Here is a 19772-nt window from a genome sequence, read left to right on the forward strand (position 1 = left end):
CAGATCGTTTGATGTCAGAGAATGATATGGTTAAAACGCAGATCCTAATATGCATACAGATAGGCATGGACCTACCTAGGTAGGCCTAGCTTGAGGAAGTGGAAAGATACGGGGGTGTGCTCTCTCGCCCAACTACGGCTATCTGTTGAACTTGTAAACCAAGGCTTGGATTCGACGACGTGGCGTATATTCGAGCTTCAATAGACTAAATTACTGTCACGTAACTGCTATGAAGCTCCGATAAGCACTAATTATGCGTACTATTTGTAGTCTTAAGCTTTGGGCTTTGATAGATTGTTGACTAGAGGATTTCTCCTAGAGGTCTGGTCAACCCAAGTGCGCTGTTTGAGGATGCTAAGCTAACCAAATGATGTCTTGTCGTTCCAATATTATCTTAATTTCCCACTTAAAAACGCCTAGGAAAAAAACGAATGATACTATGGAAAACCAAGTTACATACTCGGATGCCAAGTGATCTCTAGCTTGGAACCCCGGAGCTCCCCCATCGCCAGAATGCGTCACACATGGCCTATAGCTGTTACATGGGGAAATTTTCAAAAGACTGTGCCATTCTAAGTTGTAACTTCACATTCGGGTTCGAGGTTTTGGAGTAAATAAGGGTCACACGACCAGAAGTTGACATCGGGAGGGGATATGGGGTCATGATAAGCCCACTTGAGGTCCACGGCAGCTATCTGGAACCGCCCTAAAGGCAAATATATTTTTTCGGATATAATCTAAACCAATCTGATTTGATATGCGGAGTATATAAAGTGAAATAAAGTATATCTATGTAATAAACAAAGGAAATGTATTAAGTTGTCCTTGGAAATGCTTAGCCCGTTGTTCCAAGGCTTATCTCTTCCAGGACCGCCCCACATGTCGAAAATTCTTATCCTCGCCATTTTCCCTTTTCTTTTCTTTTCTCCTCATCTCATAGAGACTCTCTTTTCTCAATAAAATGTCTCCAGCATGACTGGCTTGCCAGGTCGGGTTTTAATCAGATTCCGATTTTGAATTTAACAATGGAAGACGACCTACTACTCAATGGCACTGAGCGCATTTGCGTTGACGGGGAGGTCGCATTAATTCCCACACCCACCAATTCTCCAAATGATCCACTGAACTGGAGCATCTGGAGACGGTATTGGCATTCACTTTTGGTCCTTGTGTTTGTTGCCCTGACCGCCGCAACCGCCAATGATGCCAGCAGCGCTGGCAATGGCATGAACGCTGAACTGGGTATCACGTGGGACCAGATCAACATTGCCGCAGGCGTCTTGTTTGTTGCCATTGGATATACCACATTGCTACTCGGTCCAGCACCTTTCTTATATGGAAGACGTATCTCTTACCTGATTTGTCTGGTGTTTTCCGTCGTTGGCTCCATCGGGCTAGCTCGCACACAAAATGTCAGCGACAACATCTGGAGTCAATTTTTTGTCGGCGCCTCCGAATCCTGTGCCGAGGCGCTTGCCCAGCTATCTCTTTCTGATCTGTTCTTTCAGCATCAAAGAGGTCTGGTACTGGGTTTATACGTTCTTGCCACCAGTATCGGTACCTTCATGGGACCCATGGTGTCCAGCTTTATCGTCGACTCTCCCCTGGGATGGAGATGGGTAGGCTGGCTTGCTGTCATTATATCCGGGGCCTTGATCGTTATCTTTTACTTCACATTGGAGGAAACGTCTTTCGATCGGAACAACCCTATTCACGGGCATGATGCATCCCCTAGCAATGCTGAACGCACATCGAATGATGTCGCACTGGATAAAAAGGAGGGACCGATTGCGAGCGTGCAGCCGACACCCTCCGACCGTGAACTTGACGAGGAATGCGGTCAGGAAAAAGGAAAGACGTATTTCCAGCGCATCGCCCTAATCACCCCATCGCCAACTCTGGTTGGGACTGGCTTCAAGCAGTATTGCCGTCGCTTGTTGCACACACTGCGCATCTTCACCTTCCCGGCAGTCCTCTACTCAGGCCTTCAATGGGGTGCCCAAGACGCCTGGTTGACCTTCTACCTCACCGTTGAGACAGACAATTGGTACGAGGCGCCCTGGTACTACACCGATGCCGCAGTCGGTATCATGAACGTACCCACCCTAATCGGGTCAGTCCTCGGCTGCATTTATGGTGGATGGTTCTCCGACTTCTTTGTGATGTGGATGGCCAAGCGAAACAATGGCATCTTCGAGGCTGAGCAGCGTCTTTGGCTCCTATTGCCTGTTGCATTTATTGGCCCTGCTGGCCTCATGCTCTTCGGCATCAGCTCGGATAAAGGCTGGGACTGGCATATGCCATATCTTGGACTGGGTTTCATTGGTTTCGGCTGGGGTTGTGCGGGCGATCTTAGCATGGCGTATCTCATGGATGCGTACCCGGATATGGTGCTGGAGGGCATGGTCGGTGTCTCTGTCATCAACAACACTATTGGTTGTCTCTTCACATTCACGGCTCAGAATTGGTTGGATGCCCAAAGTCTTGCCCAGGTTTTCATTGCGATTGGTGTTTTGAGCTTCTGCTTTATTATGACCACTATCCCGATGATTTACTGGGGCAAGAAGTGTCGGAAGATGACTCGGAAGCAGTACGAAGCTTTCCTGCTGCTTCGTGATGGACCTTCTTAGTTGAGGGTTTGTCTGGCTCGCCATTATCCTTATATATTCCTTTGTTCATTTTGTCAACATAATTTGCAATAATCTGTGTGTTGGGAGGGGCTCTGGTGAAATAAGAGGATCCGTCCGCTCTGACTTGAATATACTATTTCTGCTTGAATCCTCACTAGCTAACCGTTCTGCTTCATGCTTGCGTGTCATCTTGTAGTGATTTGACAGTAGGAAAGAGAGAAATGACCTCGGGAATAACAGAGAAATATTGTCATTTAAGACATCGGTTTCAATCGAGCATGAACCATCTTTGTGGCCAACTCTCCTTTGATAGGTCACTTCTACGAATAATTTGGAGATGCAACTCAGACATGGGGCATGGCGTAATTAGAACACTTATAATGCCCCACCGATAAAATTATCACTCAGGCCCTCATAATTTCTCAGAAAGGTAGTACTCCTACTGTACTACAAATCAACTCAATGTTCGTCCGTACATAGGTCGTCCTTCAACACTTCAATCTAGCCGGAATGCAATCAAAATATACCCGAAATTTGTCAAATGCCAAACAAGAAATAATTGAGTAAAGAGAGAATATCTACTAGAACTCCCAAGGTGCCAGCGTCGGAAGAATTATTACCAGGCGTACGTAGTCCTCCCGCTAGCTCCCAACCATCTGGGGCCAACTACGCAAGCTGCCCCGTCATCTTCTATCCAAGCTTTCTTCGGGTGGGTCGACAATTGATTTCAAGCCACAACTAATACATTCTGATATTCTACACATCTACAAAGTACATGTCTCGCAAACCTGCTCCACTATGGTTTCTATTCAAAGAGCCAATCGTTATCCCCCGTTGTGGTGGCTGGATACATCTACGTCGCGGTCAATGTGATGTCCCAAGGTTAGACATATTGGCGCAGATCTAAGAATAAATAACGAACCCATGTTCATATAAGTGTTGTTCTCGCTTGTTTACTGAAGCTAAATCCCACCGCTTATAATTCCTGTGGATTCGCCCACTTTCTTCAATTCTTGTCGATCGTTCTGTGCATCCATTACTTCATTCGTTCACTCTACGGCTCTACAAACTTCAATATGGTTTTTAAGTCTTACTACCAGTGGGCTACTCTCGCCCTAGCTGCGACTGCTGCTGCACAGACTACCACTAGCTGCAACCCTACGAAGAGTATGTACTATCTCATATGATTCACCGCGAAACCACACTAACACTTCACTTCCAGAGACTTGCCCAGCAGACACCGGTCTGAACAAGTACCGTCTGAGCACCGACTTTACCTCTGGATCTCTGGGTCGCTGGAACACCACTGCCGGCACCGTAACCACTACCGACCTCGGCGCTAAGTTCACCGTTTCCGAGCAGGGTGACGCCCCGACAATCGAAAGTGAATTCTATATCTTCTTCGGCCATGTCGACGTCAAGATGAGAGCCGCCAACGGCACCGGTATCATCAGCACCTGGATCCTAGAGTCCGACGACTTGGATGAGATCGACTGGGTAAGTCCACCGACATCCGAAGCCACCAATCTCCACCCCCTAAAAAATGCACTCACTAACACCAAAAACAGGAACAAATCAGTACCTATGACACTGAAATCCAAACCGACTACTTCGGCAAAGGAAACACAACCTCCTACGACCGCGGCACAACCGTAACCGTCTCAACTCCCGAGGAAACCTTCCACACCTACTCAGTCGACTGGACCGCCGAGCGCATCCAGTGGCTCCTCGACGGCGATGTCGTGCGCACACTCAAATACGCCGACGCCCTCAACGGCAAAAACTACCCCCAAACCCCCATGCGCATCCGCATCGGTATCTGGGCCGGCGGTGACCCAGATAACTCCGAGGGCACAATCGAGTGGGCCGGCGGCGAGACCGATTACACCGAAGGTCCCTTCTCCATGTACGTTGAGTCGGTCGATATCATCAACTACAACCCGGCTTCCGCATACAAGTACACCGATAAGACTGGTGCCTACACCAGCATCAAGGCTACCAACGCTACGACCTCGACTAACCTGAGCTCGTCGAACTCGAGCTCGAGTAAGACTTCTGCTTCGGCTAAGGCCAGCTCTTCCTTGATTGCTTCTTCGTCAGCTTCGGCTTCCGCCGCGGCTTCTTCTATTAGCTTTGTCTCGGCTGCGCCGGTGACCTACTACACCTCTATCTTTGCCATGGCTGTCGGCTCTCTTGTTGCTGGCTTTTTCCAGTTCTAGATGGTTGTGTTGATCATCTAATACATCCAGGTGGTTTGTTGATGTGACTCGGTTTATACATATGTAGATATACGCGAATTCTTGTTTTCCAACCATTCCTTTTTGTTATATACAAGAATATTCCGCCGCTTATGCGGCCTTATCGTATCTTTTTGGAAGACTTTTCTTTAAGATACTTCCTAGCTTTTTTCAGTTTTCTGGATTTTCTATAAATAACATGTGAAAGGTACTCATAGGTGCTAAACTAGTTTTTATAGATGTACTAATCGTGTCCATTCTTTGGAAATTCCTTCCAATAATGTACGAGGAATCCCACCTTGCACGGTTCATTGCTGTGCTGCATTTTCTAGCGCTCAATCCTGAGAAAACGGCTCAGTGATGGGGTTAAGATGGTATGTGCTGGTTTGCTTTGATCATTCGGTGCGTGACGAGACTTATTGTCAATCTGGTTATTTAGGAAACCGGAAGGGAAATGTCCTCATTCCTGAGACGGGTATTCTTGAGTCGCTAGAAGGCAAATGGGTCTACCTCCTGCGTTTGTCGGGTTTATGCATGGAACTCTGACATGAATACCGAATGAGAGAGCGACTGCTAAAGATCTTTTAGGGGACCCTTGTTTGGAAAACTGATCTTCTGTGGATAACCTTAGGGCTGTTTTGTAGAACAATCTCTGCTCAAGTATTTCTACCAATTCTTTCGGTCTATTTTGTATGATTGAATTCGGATTCCAAGTAGACCAGCTCGAGGAGTTGTATGCAATATTTTTATTTCAATCGAGATGTAGCCCATGGTGTTTTTGCATATTGATCGTTTTCCGTCCAACTACACCAAAAAAACCCCCAAAAAAAAAAAAAAAAAAAAAAAAACAAAAGAGCTAGAGAATCCTCACCCCTACAATGAACAAAAACAAAAAAAGAAATTGTTGTGCATCATCCGTGAATCGAACACGGGCCTCGTCGATGGCAACGACGAATTCTACCACTAGACCAATGATGCTAGTTGATGTATGGAGACTCGGATGTTGACTATATAAGCGAATTCCACAACCTGTCTCGCTTTCGTGAGATTGGGCTCCACTGCTTCTACTTTCCATGTCGTGTAGGTCTTTAGTATCAATTGAGAGCCAAAGTCATGGTGGAATACTTGGATATCAAATTAAATGTTAGAAATAACCTTTATCATTGAACGAATACACTATTCCCAGGAGATATTCGAGTCACATCATTCATTTATACCCGAATATATATATATCGGAGATGGGTTTCAATTATTCTTCATTTCTTCTCACAAACCAATATGACGATATTAACATACACAAGATAACAAACGGACGTACTGAAGTCACGCTGATGAGATAAAAATGCAGTTGGTCATTAAGACATAAATAAACGAACAAATACTTCAAATGCAAAAGTAGCCAGCCCCAGTGAAGAAAGAAAAAAATATGCAACAGAAATGGTATATATAGGGAAATCATTGTTCATCAGTGTTCAGTGGAGGATTCACGATATTCGGTATCGCCGGAGCGAAAGGATACTGATCGTCAAAGTGGTCCAGCTCACTTCCGTCGCCGCCGTACCCAATGCTGTCGCGATTGTCATCAATGATGCGTCCGTACTCGAGGAGAAGAAGATAGAGATAGATATCAAGATCTTCGCTGCGCAGCGCATGCTGTGCCCATTCCCGGCTTCGAGAAGCGATCACCTCAGCCTCAAAGTCATGTTTCTGGATGTACGGCTCGCTAACTGAAAACGCATCTGCCGGGGATGCTTGTGGTTCCAGACCAAGGAAGTAGGTCATTAATCCGTACAGGTCATCATAACGGTTGTCCATGGGGACGAAGTGACGCCAAGGGAACAGTCGGGAGTCATGCCATTCACGGAAAATAGTTGCCTTGATCCCCAGTGATTTGCTGAGCTGAAAGGCGCGCCACCGTCCGGAGAAGCTGTGGCCGTCAATGTCGACGAGGTATTTCGCCTTGAACTGCTCGCTGAAATCCTTAGGCTTTTTGTATGTCCAAATATCCTTGTAGAAGGAGCAGTCCGGGATGCAGCCCCAAGCCTCAGTGAAGCCGACATCGAAGTGGTCCAATGAAAATTTGCCTGGGTGGAAGTCGGGATAGGTATGATACTTCCCCAGACTGGTTTCGGAGAGAATGGAGACCGTCTCTGATCCCATGTTAGTGTTGTTGGTAATTTGAACAAAGCGTTGGCGGTGCATATTCTGCCAATTATCTGCAAGCTGAACGCCCCCAGATGTGACGCCACGCCAGAGGAGAGTGTCCGCTTTGTCTTCCCACTCGTAGTCGTGTCGCGAGTTGTACACATAGCGCTTGTCGTCCATGAAATACATATTTGCAGGGAAAAGGATATCGTTGTTCACGCTAACCTTGCACTCGCTGAAGACTGGGACCAGTTTTCTTGTGATGAGGTTGCTGGATGCGGAAAACAAAAACCCGTGCTTTTCTCCGAGAACGGGACCGACAGTGCATAAATCAGAGGAAGCGGTAAAGTTGGTGATAAACCCACCTGAAGGGGATTTGTATAGCCTGTCGGCATCGTCCACCGTGAGATTGCTATTCCGAGCAGGAGAGAGAGGGTCGCAGGAATCTTTGGCGAAGTCCATGTATAGCTTTCCAGCGATAGAGAACCAAGATGGGTCAACATGGTCCTCGATGTTGGAACCCTCCTCTAACAAATATTTCATGTTTGGGGTGAATCGATCCTGCGGATCGCTGGGTAAGCTTCTGGTGAGGGCTTCGGTGCGGAGGTATTCCTGTGTATCCTCATATGAAACCATGACTCGCGGCTGATCCATAATATTAAGCGCAATATCCATATCTGGAAGATACTGAGCAATGCGTTTAATCGACTTCCGTAGTGTTTCAACCCTCCATCCTTCAACAGGGGATTGAACAACCTCCTGATTGCGGATCTGCACACCTGCAATGCCGTCGCTAGATTGTAGCTTGGCTGCCATCTGTCGAATTTCCGCCGGAGGAACCGCCCAAAAAGGCCGCAGATCGCTTGTAATCTGTTGGAAATCGTCCACATTATGTGCCTTCTTTTTGCGTGCGAACATGTACCATTCCTTGAACCCGGGAGGTGGGTGTCGTCCATATGATTCACGGTATTTGGCGACTGTTTGGCGGAAACTTGTCGTGCGACCATTATCATACTCCCGCCATTTCCGGTTCGCATCCCTCATTAGGTCGGCGATAGGGTGTTCATCGTGCGCATACTCTCCGAATACGGGACTCGTTGTTGCGCCGAAGAGACCCAGATTAGGGAGGCGGATTATAGAGTTGTCGACTGCATGGGTGAGGATTAAGAGGTTGACGAGGCATGTGGTGGTTATTGCGCAGGCCAATAGCAGATAGAATAGCCTGCGACTCCGAGGGAATGAGCCGAACATTGAGAATGGTTCCCGAAATCGGGGGTAGCTTCCGGCCGCACACTAAATTTCAACAACCTTGCAGTAATTATTGACAAGGGCAAGCACGAAGGCTATGAAAAGGAGGTGAAAAAGGACATGATTGTAATATACTAGGAGTTGAGGGGGAAGAAAAGAAGAAAAAGTCGCCATAACGCCCCTAAATCCTACTAAGTCTCCAAAGGCTGTCCCCAAGACGCCAAGGGTTGACAAACAAACACCATACCTGGAATAGAGTTCTTGGCTGGCCTTTTTAAAATTACATGTAAAATATAAATATTTTAATATATTATTTGAGAGGGGTAGTATAAATGACCTATTAGAACAACATATATGGAGTATCTATTCATTAAACATTAAACGTTATCTAGAATATATAGAGTATGTACAATATGTAGAATATGTAGAATATGTAGATCTCCCTAACAAGGGGGGTTGATCAATGATTCCGAGGAACGTGGTCGAGCAACCCGTGGGCCCCCCCAATCAGGAACCCTCCTAGATGGCCGAGCAGATGCCGAGATGGCCGGGTCCAATTTCGTTATTTATTAGGAGCTCTTTGTGTATCTGCCTAGTATTACTCCGTACAAGATACTTATTTCATACTCTGTATATATATTGAACTATTTTCTCTTTTTTTTCACAGTTGTTTCATTTCTTTTACAAATTAGAGAATTGGACCAAGCATTTCAAGATTGATCGGCATTAGACTAACCATTAGGGTTATTGTTCCAAGCTTCTTCACGGGCTGGTGAGACATCCAGGGCCTGACTCAGCTCTTATATAAGCCAAATCCCTTTGAGGCCTCAGGCATAAACCTGCAGCTAAGAGCTGTCAATGCGACTCTCACACACCTTCATTATAACTTCTTTCAGCACGCACAATCTCTCCCATGCAGATGACGTGATCAACAACTCCTCAATGGGTGATTGTCCCATTCAAAAAATATGGCCCTAAAACGTACTCGCGCCGCGCTCGAGGCCGACCTTCAAGCAGAGCAATCTCCATACGCCTTTTATGGAACTCCGTTACCCCCACTTGACGAGAGTGTCCGCGACGATGGCTCCTTTGTACCAATATGGAAACAGGAAGTGAGGGACGAACATGGGAGCAAACGTCTTCATGGCGCTTTCACCGGTGGATTCAGCGCGGGGTGAGTAGCTCTTAACCCAATGACCGTCCAAAGGACAACTACTGACACCTGCTAGATACTTCAACTCCGTCGGCTCGAAAGAAGGATGGACCCCTGCGACATTTGTCTCATCTCGTCAGAACCGTGCCCAGAAGGCTGAACAGAAACGACCTGAGGATTTTATGGATGCGGATGACCTGCGAGAACAGGAAGAAGCCAGACAACTACAGACCGCCGATGAATTCGCCGGTTTTGGTTCGACCGAGCTAGATGCTACACGCAGAGTAGGGCTCATGGATATATTGAAAACCGGCGGGGAAACCATGGGAGTGAAGCTTTTGAAAAGGATGGGTTGGCGTGAAGGTCAAGGAATCGGGCCTAAGGTGCGACGCAAAGCCAATCTGGACGAAAGCTCTGCCCCGGGTGGCGATGCGGGAGAAACATACCTTTTTGCTCCTGAAAACCCACCCATGGTTGCTTTCATTCGCAAGACCGACCGCAAAGGTCTTGGGTTCGAGGGCGAATCGCGCCTAGAGTCTCACAATGCGTTGCAGCCCATCCAAGATGCCGAGGAATCAGATTCGTTCTTTGGGGGCCGGTTGGCTATCCAAGGGAAAGGTCAGCCCCCCAAGCAGAAGGAATCTCGGCGGGGAGGACTCGGGGTTGGTCCTTTGAATGACACTGGGTCGGACGATGAAGATCCTTATTCTCTTGGTCCACAAATATCATACAACAAGACCATTGGAGGGGATAAAAAGAAGAAGAAAAAGGTCAAACCAGAACCAACAATCGCGTCATCCAACCCACTCTTGAAGTCAAAGCCCGTGTTCATATCGAAGAAGATGGCCGCATCACGCGGGATTGGAGGTTTCCGAAAGTGCCGCGACGGGCGCTTACCGCTAGATGGATTCATTCTTGCCGATGCCATCACGGGGCTGTCGATTTCAGAGAAGAAATACGATCCTCCTGTGATACCCGAGGACTGGAAACCAGCGAAGGAAATCTCGTCAGAAAAACGAGATCAATCGAATTATGTCTCTACAGCTGACGCTGCAAAAGCCTCGTCGCTTAATCCCACGTCCAGAGCAGCACTTCTGGGTGAGGCTCAACTTCCTGGAAAGTCTATCTTTGATTACATGACTCCCGAGGCACGAGATAGAATTGCCAAACTCACCGGCAACGCCAATTTACCTCCGGCTTTAGGAGAAAAAGCACCCGAAGGATACCAACTCCCTGAATCACAAAGGCGCAAGGATCTTTGGGACCTCGTGCCAAAACTCGACAAACAGATTGCCGCCCAAGCCCTAGCTCGGGCCGTTAGTGGGTGGATGCCTTACCAAGAAGATGAGAAGAAGCGTGCACGTTACCAAATATTCCTCGAAGTTAGTGCCGGGACTCGCTCTACCCTCCCAGAACGAGTGGAAGGTTCTAGCACCGATGAATGGGTTATAGAGATGCAAGAATTTGGCCGAGCTGCCGAGGTCTTCAAACCCATGTCCGGAGTTATGGCATCCCGATTTACCTCCTCTTCCACCGCGCCCAAGGTTGTCTCAGATACCCCTGACTCTGCAGAATCTGGGCTCAGTAGACCCGCTGAAAAGCCAGACGACCCGGCAGTAGCGGCCGCAAAATTGGCATGTTCGGCCCAATGACCCGAAGCACCATCCCCTTTTACCCAACTCGTCTTCTATGCAAGCGATTCAACGTCAAACCACCAGAGAATGTGCAACTTGACCCCGGCGAACAGTCTGGAGCCTCCAGTTCCGGACCTGGCACGCGCTTCCAGTCCGCCGGATTCCAAGCTGACACTGGCCCCAAACCATTGGTGTCGCAGGATATCATGAACCAACTTCTCATAGACTCGTTAGGTTATCTCCCCACAGCAGATGGTCTTAATCCATCTGCAAGTGGCCAGCCTGCTATCGCCGCGCCACCCCCGGTAGTTGTTGAACCTGAGCGCAATGATGCCCTGGAGGCAGAGCGGCCCGGCGATGCAGTTTTCAAAGCTATTTTTGGGAGTGACGACGAAGATGACTGAAATCAGGCTTATTTGTATAATCTAATGAGAATTCATGAAATTTCTTAATTATACCCCTGTACTATGTACTCTGTATGAATTAAGCAATTGTGCTCTGTAGATCATTGTGTGACTGTTGGAGCCGCCCCAGTGGCATGGGATAGGCGAATGGGACAAATTGTGGAATGTACCCTTGTTTCTTCTCTTGTTTCTGCTTCTGTTTCATTTTCATCCTCATCTTCATTTTTTATTCCTTTTTCGTTTGACAGCTGCCTCTTTTTGCCTCGTCATCAACCAAGGTCTGTGCTCAGCCTTAAGGATCTAGTTCGCTTTAGAGCGTTGACCACTACTCCACGCAAGCCCCTCTCAAAACTATTTCCCCTCCTCATATGGAGCTCCTTGATCGCAAACAAGATGGTAAGAATCTGACCCTGACTCCGACCTCATAACCTCAAGAACCTATACACATATCATCACCATTAAGTCTGGTCACGTTGCTTGGCATCGGACGTCACACGACTTAAAGCCCCGGCTCTCATCTCCATGCTATCTAAACCCACAAATGGCGCCATAATCATAACTAACAATCCCACCTTCAACACAGGGCTGTTGCGTGTCAGTGTTGTCGCGTAATGTCGACGATCAATCCCACAACCAAGAACACATCTCACATCCAACAGCTACGAGGGATACCAGCGACCGCTCTACGCAGTCCAGGCAACGAACGCGGCGCCCCAACCTCCCTCTAAATGAGCACTACAACGAACCAGTGCGCAACCATGTGTGGCGCAGCAAGCGACGGACCTGGACGCGCACACAGCTGGACCGCGAGCGCGCAGAATTCTTCGAGACGCGCGTTACCGGCAGGCCGGAAATATGGGCCGCTGTTTCGACAGTGGTATCGCTGATTCGCAGCGGTGACCTGATTACTGCGCAGGGTATTATTGATGCTGCGGGAATTACTGTTCCCACCGGGGATCTTTGTGAGGGATGCTATGATGAGCAGGGTGTGCTTTACAAGGTTCCGCAATGTGTTGCCAGTGACCCGGAGAACATGGTTCCATCGTCTTCACGGACGGGTAGTGAAGATGGTGGTCCTGTTGGGTATGAGGAAGAGGAGCAGGACTCTGGGGCACTCTCGGATGGTAAGCTCGCTACGGATGATGCTTCCGGGGACGAGTTGATTTCCCAGGATGTTGAACGTCGCCGGGAAGAGAAGGGGAAGACCAGTGAGCGGGATTTGATCCGTGTACGTGCTCGTTTGAGTGATCGTGGAGGCCCGGATATCCTGATTTCTATTGGTAAGGGTCAAACTGTGGGGTTTCTGGCGAGAAAGGTGCATCAGGAAGCCAAGGTTAGTTTTTATTGATTTGATCGTTTCGTTTTCTGGATTATTGCTGACTTTTTGTTTAGCTCAAGAACGATAGGCGCGTTCGAATCGCCTACCTAGGTCACTTGCTGAATGAACGTGAACCCCTCGTTGATCAAGGGTGGAAGACTGGACATGTTGTCAATGCTTTGGTCGTTTCCCCTGTTCATGATCTAGGCCTCAAACATCGGACCTAAGAGGGTTTACCACGGAACTTTCTGAGGCATCGCCAACGGCCCACAACCAACATCACTCGTTCTCTCTGCCTTTTTATTTGAACCTCCAGCGTTCTGGCGTTTCTGTCATCTGATATCTTTTTGCATAATACCCCGAGTCTTTTATCTTGTTTTTTTGCTCCAATTACGACCAGGCAGATACTCTTCTCTCACCCACCTTTTCTTTAATTCGGCGTGATCTCTTACGTGGGGATATTCACACTCAAGTGAAAGTAAACTGGCTCTCAACATGAATCGTCGTCCATGCATGTTGCATTTTGTGCATCTAATTACTTGATCTACTTGTGACTGTGCAATGTCTCCATTCCTCCAATGTTGTGTCATATTGTATGTAAACCCGGGTTGGTTCCAATACTTACCTAGGTGCATAGAGGTTATACACATGAATAATGAGCAATTCAAGCAAGCTATGGCACGTTTACCCTATCAACTCAGTTCTCAGATATCTCTTAGCAAGCCCTTTGCCTCGGAATGACCTACGCGATCGACAATGTATGGTGTCACGTGTCATGACGTACATGGAGTACATGCCTGACTGGGAGGTCTCTCATCCCCGCATATTATCCGTACTCTTATGGGTTTGGGCTATGGACAATCCATATAGCCAAAATATGAACTACGAGGCAGATCGCCAGAAACGCGAGCTATATCGATATTTCCAACCAGAAAATCCAGCAGCACTCAATGCATCACTTCTACAATTTGATGAGCATGTGGCCCCAATAGGAGATTTCTCAAGAGTATCGACACCCTTTGTACCTGATCCCTCTGATCCAGAGACAAATTTTGTCGAAGGCAGCTCTCCGTCAAGTCCAAATACAACTTTGACTTCTTTTGCACAACTGGCCGCTCTACAACTGAACGCGCAGCGTGCTTTCATTACGTACATTACTCTCCTGCCCTAGCGTTTACCCTGATCTGACGTTTTCTAAAGTGTATTGAACACTGAATCTCAGTTTATATTGGCTGAAGCCACAAGGAACACCAATCTTAAGAGCTCAAAGTCATCCCTCGGAGAAGGAGATAAGCTTTTCGCTGGAACATCGACATTGTCAGATGCTTGGAATATATGCCAGGTAAGCTGATATTCATAATATTGCAAATATTTTACATATTGATGCCTATTCCTTCGAATAGGAAACAGTTGCACTTGACTCAGACAGCGAAGATGGATTGTATTCATTTTTGGTTGTCGACGACCTTCAACAAGAAGAACGATTCAAAGGATTGCCTTTTGTGACACAAGAGCCACACTCTCGTTTTTATGCGGGAACACCCCTAACTAGCGGCAGCGGTATCAATCTGGGGTGTTTGTTTGTATTGGATTCCGAACCCCGTCAAGGGTTATCTGATATCGAGAAGGATACATTAGGAAAAGTGGCAGAGTTGGCAATGGACTATTTATTAGTTAGCCGTCAAGCCGCAGAAGGACGACGGGCCTCGCGGCTATCGCGTGGTCTCCATCTTTTTGTCGATGGCAACTCCAGTTTTGCCAGCAACGCTCACATATCGTCTCATTCGAACAGCCCAGCACAGAGTTTGTCTCCGCAGGGATCGCCTCACCTCAGAGCCAGTCGATCTACAAGCTCTCAAAACGATGAACTGGGATTTCGCTCAGTACGCTCTGGATCAGGAAAAGCGTCTCAATGCGGCGATACACAACCTTTGAGCCCAGCTTCTGAGCAAAACGATACATGTGTTCCCTCCAGTCCAGCGGTATCGTTGCACAGCTCGCAGGATGACGGCGGTAGCTCGGAGGGCTCCTCGAGCAGCAACCACTGGCTTTTCCAACGTGCTGCGAACCTCTTGCGACAAAGCCTGGACTTGGATGGTGCTGGCGGTGTCATGTTCTTGGAGACCAGTGACAACTCCTCCGATTATGTCGCAGCCGGTCATTGTGACCCCGCTGAATCTACAAGCTCTGCTCCTATTCTTGCACTGTCCACCAGAGACGATCCATTTTCATACCAGGCAAACTCTACGCTGTCAGACCCAGCTGTAAACCTTGACAATATATTCCTGAAACAGTTGACGCATCGCTATCCTAAAGGGAAACTCTGGTCATTCCACTGTGATGGGACATTCTCAACTTCGGAAGATCAGTTAACCGACGAGTCTCAGAAACAAAGGAAGAAGTCCAAGGCTTCGGAGACCAGCAAATTGAACGAGTTCTTTCCTGGTGCATCTCAAGTAATGTTTGTCCCTCTGTGGAATGCCACAGATACCCAGTGGTTCGCTGGGTGTTTTTGTTGGACTTCCCGGGCAACGCAAGTTTTCAGTCCTGCTGTTGATCTGAGCTCAGTATATGCCTTCGGATCCTCTATCATGACTGAATACAGCCGTGTTGAATCAGTTATTGCAGACCGTCAAAAGGGGGATTTTATAAGCAGCATCTCTCATGAACTACGCAGCCCGTTGCATGGTGTCTTGGCTGCCGCCGAGTTTTTTGGAAGTACTACCTTGGACCAGTTCCAGGAGACCCTTCTCGATACCATAAATGCATGTGGTCGAACTCTCTTGGATACAATGAATCAAGTTTTGGACTTCAGCAAAATAATGTCATTGGAAAGACACAAGAAAACCTTCAAGCGTGGAAAAGATCCATGGAAACCAAAACCCTCCGAGGAATCTGTGGCGCATCTGGATACATTGGTTTTCACAGATCTGGCGCTCTTGACAGAGGATGTCATAGACAGTGTGTGCTTGGGCCATTCCCATATACAAAGGTCAGCCACGTCTACCAATAGCCCCGCAGATATATTGGCAACACTTCCTTCCAAGTCAGTGAAAGATGGTATCCAAGTTAGTCACGTTTCAGGAGTGGACGTCATTGTTGACATTCCTGATAATGACTGGATGTACAAAGTCCAACCGGGGTCGCTGAGACGCCTAATAATGAATATTCTGGGCAATGCACTGAAGTATACCAAGAAGGGTCGGATCTCCGTCTGCATCGAGGCCAGTGAGCGCTCAAAGGCCCGTTCTCGCCGCCAGGGTCTTGAAGATATAGTGACATTGACCATATCAGACACGGGCAAGGGCATCTCGAAGGAATATCTTCGGAAGCACCTATTCACTCCGTTCTCACAAGAAGATCCCCTATCAGTAGGCACTGGTCTCGGTCTATCAATTGTTCGCAGCATTGTGAAAACCCTTAACGGGAAAATTAATATTCGAAGTCGACAGGGCGAAGGCACTATTGTCAAGGTGTCACTCCCTCTCGAACGTCCAGTGGGCGTTGAAAATCCACAATCACCGTCTCTCACGGAAAATTCAGACCAAAATATACTTACGGCATCTTCTCAACTCCGACGTGTCGGCTACAGCGGGAAGCGTGCTGCTATTTGGGGAATCGACCCGTCTCATCTTGATAAGCATCGGTTCTGGGCTTCCATAGCTCGATATATCACGGATTGGTATGGTCTGCAACTTGTTCCGCTCTCCACCAATGAGCCTATTGATATTCTGTTTGCGGATGAAAGGGATTTATCCGAAAATGAGATACGCGATCTCCCACCCGAATTACCAAGTCTGCTCGTCTTTTGCAGCGAGGTAGGTGACTACGGTGATTCTCGGGCACAATGGTCGCACCTTGCGGGCTCTCTGGCAATTCTACATCGACCCTGTGGTCCACGAAAACTTTCCCGCGGTATTTTGGGCTGTCTTGATGCAAAGCCGACAAGCCTTACGTTGAATGTGCCGAATCCCGGGAAAAGCATATTAATTCCACATCGACCCGCTTTTGCAGCCTCGGCTTTACCAATTGAAGAGTCCAACCCTTCAGTATCAGGTAATCCACGATTATCAGATGCTGAATCATCAATTCCCATACCGGATTCGAGCAATTGCACAATTGATCCCACGGAGCGTAGCGCTTTTGTGTTGAAATCGTGTACTGACAGCTCTGGCTGCACAGTGTCTGAGAGTGCTGATTCCACCAATCCCGGGTCTTCATCCGGGGGCTTGGATCATGTTAACACCTTATCGGAGAGCCAAAACAAACCTCGGGTCTTGGTGGTAGATGACAACAGCATCAACCTCCACCTCATGGTGACTTTCATGAACAAACGGAAAGTCGTGGTTCTAGATAAAGCCGAGAATGGCAGAGCAGCCGTCGATGCGGTTGAAAGGATGGTGCAGGGATATGACCTTATTTTCATGGACATGTCTATGCCAGTTATGGACGGATTTGAGGCGACACGTGCCATTCGTGCAATTGAGAAAGAACGGGATGACTGTATTCCGGCAACAATCATCGCGTTGACAGGACTCAGTAGTTCACGCGATGAGTTCAGGGCCTTAGACTCGGGGGTGGACCTTTTCCTTATGAAGCCCGTTTCTTTTAAGGAAGTATCACGGCTTATTGATGAATGGGAGGCTAAACCGCCGAAATAAAATATGGCGATCACTATCTTACTTGATGCAGGCTTGCCACCTAGACGTGGAAGGCCACGTTCATAATCATGGTTTCTTGCATTGGCATTTACGGTTTCTGATTCAATGCCCTTGTTGTTGTTTGGGCTGCACATATGATGGATGATGAATGATGGCGAGATTCGATTCATTATCTAAAGTTTTTCTATTGCGCCCCTATGGCTTGAAAGGCGATTATATTTACACACAACGCTCAATGGCGGGAAATTGGATGCCAAAATTGGCTACTATTCATGCCATTTTCAGCATCACCTCTACTAAAACAGTTGATCATCAAGATCCTGTTATTCAGACTGACTTTTACCAGGCGCTCAGTGGGCGATTAGCATTGATCGACAATTCTGGACTATAAACACGGCTCTCCTATCCAGGTAAGTAGTCACCCATATCTTCCAACCTTGGAGGTATGAAGGGCCGCATAAAGCAGATGTATAGACAACTGACCCCTAATCGACGGCTTGAATATGCTTAAGGCTCTCTAGACAAAGGCTTCCGAGGTAAGCTTTGATGATGGATCCATGCATTGCTTCTCATTATATATGAAGTACATCTATAATCAAGAAAGAGATGATCTTCCAATGCTTTTCATAACTTCTCTGTCAGTAGATATGTATAGGGAGCTGTTCTACCCAACTTGTGGACAGCGGACAGTGCGCTGCCTTATGCCTCAGGCTCCAAATCCTCTTAGGTAATCACCAATCTGGAGCTCTTGGACAAACAATGCAAACAACTCTATCGCAAAGAAAAAAAATAATTTATCGCAATCTTCGATCTGGATTTTGAATCAAGACAGTTCGATAGTCTCGGACTTTTGATTGAACGCAACTCAATTGTGTACCTTTTAAGGGTATTCTTTGTATACCTTCACCGAGATCAACGACCACCTCTATCTTGATATCAAAGCATCTCAATCGCTAGTCTTCTCATTCCTTGAGATAAAACCGTACCAATGGACGGCCAAAAAACTCCCTTCGTGAGGGAGCTCGGTTCGAGTGGTATGGATATTCGTTTTCTCAATTGATAAACTACAATGCTAATCGATCCCTCTAGACCGGAAAGTCCGCGACAAGGCTCTCGACTCTTTAACCAAATTCGTGCAGTCTCGCACCGATCTGACCCTCATTGATCTCCTCAAACTGTGGAAGGGCCTGTTCTACTGTATGAACTACCACTATATCCGCCGAACACAAAGCGCAACAAAACTAACCTTCCCCAGGCTTCTACCACTCCGACCGACCCCTCACACAACAAGCCCTCGCCCGCGCACTCTCCTACTCTCTCGTCCCCTCCCTCCCCCAAGCAACTCTCCACCGCTTCCTGCGCGCCTTCTGGATCACCATCGGCCGGGACTACCACTCACTAGACCGCATCAGACTGGACAAGTATCTGATGCTGATCCGTTTCTACGTTGGCGTGGCATTTGAAGTTCTCTTGAAGAACAAGACCTCAACAAAGAACGCAGACGGGAAAAAGCGCAAGCGCGAAGACGCAGCCAAGCAGGGTCGCGGCAAGAAGCAGAAGAAGCAGGCTGAGGCCGAGACCGTCGAAGACGAGGAGGAGAAGGACAGTGCCGAAGACGCTGAGGCTAAATTCCCCGATCTTGCGGCTTATATCTCCATTATCGAGGAGGGTCCTTTGTGTCCGCTGAACTATGATGAGGATCAGGCTCCGGATGAGGGAGACCCAAATTACGTGCCTATGCCGCACGGCCCCGACGGGCTGCGTTACCATCTTATTGACATCTGGGTTGATGAGTTGGAGAAGGTTCTGGAGTTTGAGGAGGTGGCTGGTGATGAGGATGAGGAGACCCCCAAGCGGAAGATCAAGGGCAATGTGCCCATTGAGCTTATTCTGAGACCGCTGGAGAAGCTCCGTGCCGAGAGTGCTTACAAGCCTGTTCGGACGAGGGCGGCTGAGGCCTTGGAAGATGAGCGGTTGTTCGAGTGGGGCGTTCGGACAAGAAAGTCTGAGGAGGACGATGACAGTGAGGAGGAATGGGGTGGCTTCGCATGAATATTCTAGTTATAGTATGTGAACAGGATTTGTATAAACAGACTGAATTCATTGCACAGCGTGCTAGCGATTATCTCCATCAGTCAGTCACAGGTTCTATAAAGAAGCTGGTGCTAGCGATGCAGGCGTAAAGGGCTACAAAATGTATTCACAGGTCTCCTGTTTCTTTGGGGTTTACTGTATAGCCTGATCACAGAATATCAAATATCTAATGCGATTTATAGACAAAGCACCAATTATTCTTTCGCGTTAGGGTATCATGGGTGGATGCAAAGACCCAGCAAGCAGTG

General features: G+C 47.7%; 7 protein-coding genes across 7 annotated transcripts; 6 read left to right on the top strand and 1 right to left on the bottom strand.

The window, feature by feature from the left end:
* Positions 1 to 1025: 1025 nt before the first annotated feature.
* On the top strand, positions 1026 to 2630 carry N7487_002272 (uncharacterized protein; the record flags this gene model as incomplete). The annotated part of the gene is made up of 1 exon (XM_056870019.1): positions 1026 to 2630. The coding sequence occupies one exon, from the start codon at positions 1026 to 1028 to the stop codon at positions 2628 to 2630; it is 1605 nt and encodes a 534-aa protein (XP_056734803.1).
* A 1076-nt stretch (positions 2631 to 3706) lies between these two features.
* On the top strand, positions 3707 to 4849 carry N7487_002273 (glycoside hydrolase family 16 protein; the record flags this gene model as incomplete). Its single annotated transcript, XM_056870020.1, has 3 exons — positions 3707 to 3797; positions 3853 to 4127; positions 4199 to 4849. 3 exons carry the CDS (start codon positions 3707 to 3709, stop codon positions 4847 to 4849), a joined length of 1017 nt encoding a protein of 338 aa, XP_056734804.1.
* A 1473-nt stretch (positions 4850 to 6322) lies between these two features.
* On the bottom strand, positions 6323 to 8263 carry N7487_002274 (uncharacterized protein; the record flags this gene model as incomplete). Its single annotated transcript, XM_056870021.1, has 1 exon — positions 6323 to 8263. One exon carries the CDS (start codon positions 8261 to 8263, stop codon positions 6323 to 6325), a length of 1941 nt encoding a protein of 646 aa, XP_056734805.1.
* Positions 8264 to 9228: 965 nt separating this feature from the next.
* On the top strand, positions 9229 to 11451 carry N7487_002275 (uncharacterized protein; the record flags this gene model as incomplete). The annotated part of the gene is given in 3 exon segments (XM_056870022.1): positions 9229 to 9434; positions 9490 to 10997; positions 11015 to 11451. 3 exon segments carry the CDS (start codon positions 9229 to 9231, stop codon positions 11449 to 11451), a joined length of 2151 nt encoding a protein of 716 aa, XP_056734806.1.
* A 278-nt stretch (positions 11452 to 11729) lies between these two features.
* On the top strand, positions 11730 to 12996 carry N7487_002276 (uncharacterized protein; the record flags this gene model as incomplete). The annotated part of the gene is made up of 3 exons (XM_056870023.1): positions 11730 to 11847; positions 12035 to 12784; positions 12844 to 12996. Exons 1-3 carry the CDS (start codon positions 11845 to 11847, stop codon positions 12994 to 12996), a joined length of 906 nt encoding a protein of 301 aa, XP_056734807.1. The 5' UTR covers positions 11730 to 11844.
* A 650-nt stretch (positions 12997 to 13646) lies between these two features.
* Positions 13647 to 17430, top strand: N7487_002277 (uncharacterized protein; the record flags this gene model as incomplete). Its single annotated transcript, XM_056870024.1, has 3 exons — positions 13647 to 13918; positions 13970 to 14111; positions 14173 to 17430. 3 exons carry the CDS (start codon positions 13647 to 13649, stop codon positions 17428 to 17430), a joined length of 3672 nt encoding a protein of 1223 aa, XP_056734808.1.
* Positions 17431 to 18276: 846 nt separating this feature from the next.
* On the top strand, positions 18277 to 19482 carry N7487_002278 (ribosomal RNA processing 1 family protein; the record flags this gene model as incomplete). The annotated part of the gene is made up of 3 exons (XM_056870025.1): positions 18277 to 18464; positions 18520 to 18627; positions 18686 to 19482. The coding sequence occupies exons 1-3, from the start codon at positions 18419 to 18421 to the stop codon at positions 19480 to 19482; spliced, it is 951 nt and encodes a 316-aa protein (XP_056734809.1). The 5' UTR covers positions 18277 to 18418.
* Between the last annotated feature and the right edge of the window lie 290 nt (positions 19483 to 19772).

Source organism: Penicillium crustosum, assembly GCF_028827405.1.
Source record: "Penicillium crustosum strain IBT 35664 chromosome Unknown utg000001l_segment0_segment0, whole genome shotgun sequence".
In the NCBI taxonomy this organism is placed as follows: Eukaryota; Fungi; Ascomycota; class Eurotiomycetes; order Eurotiales; family Aspergillaceae; genus Penicillium; species Penicillium crustosum.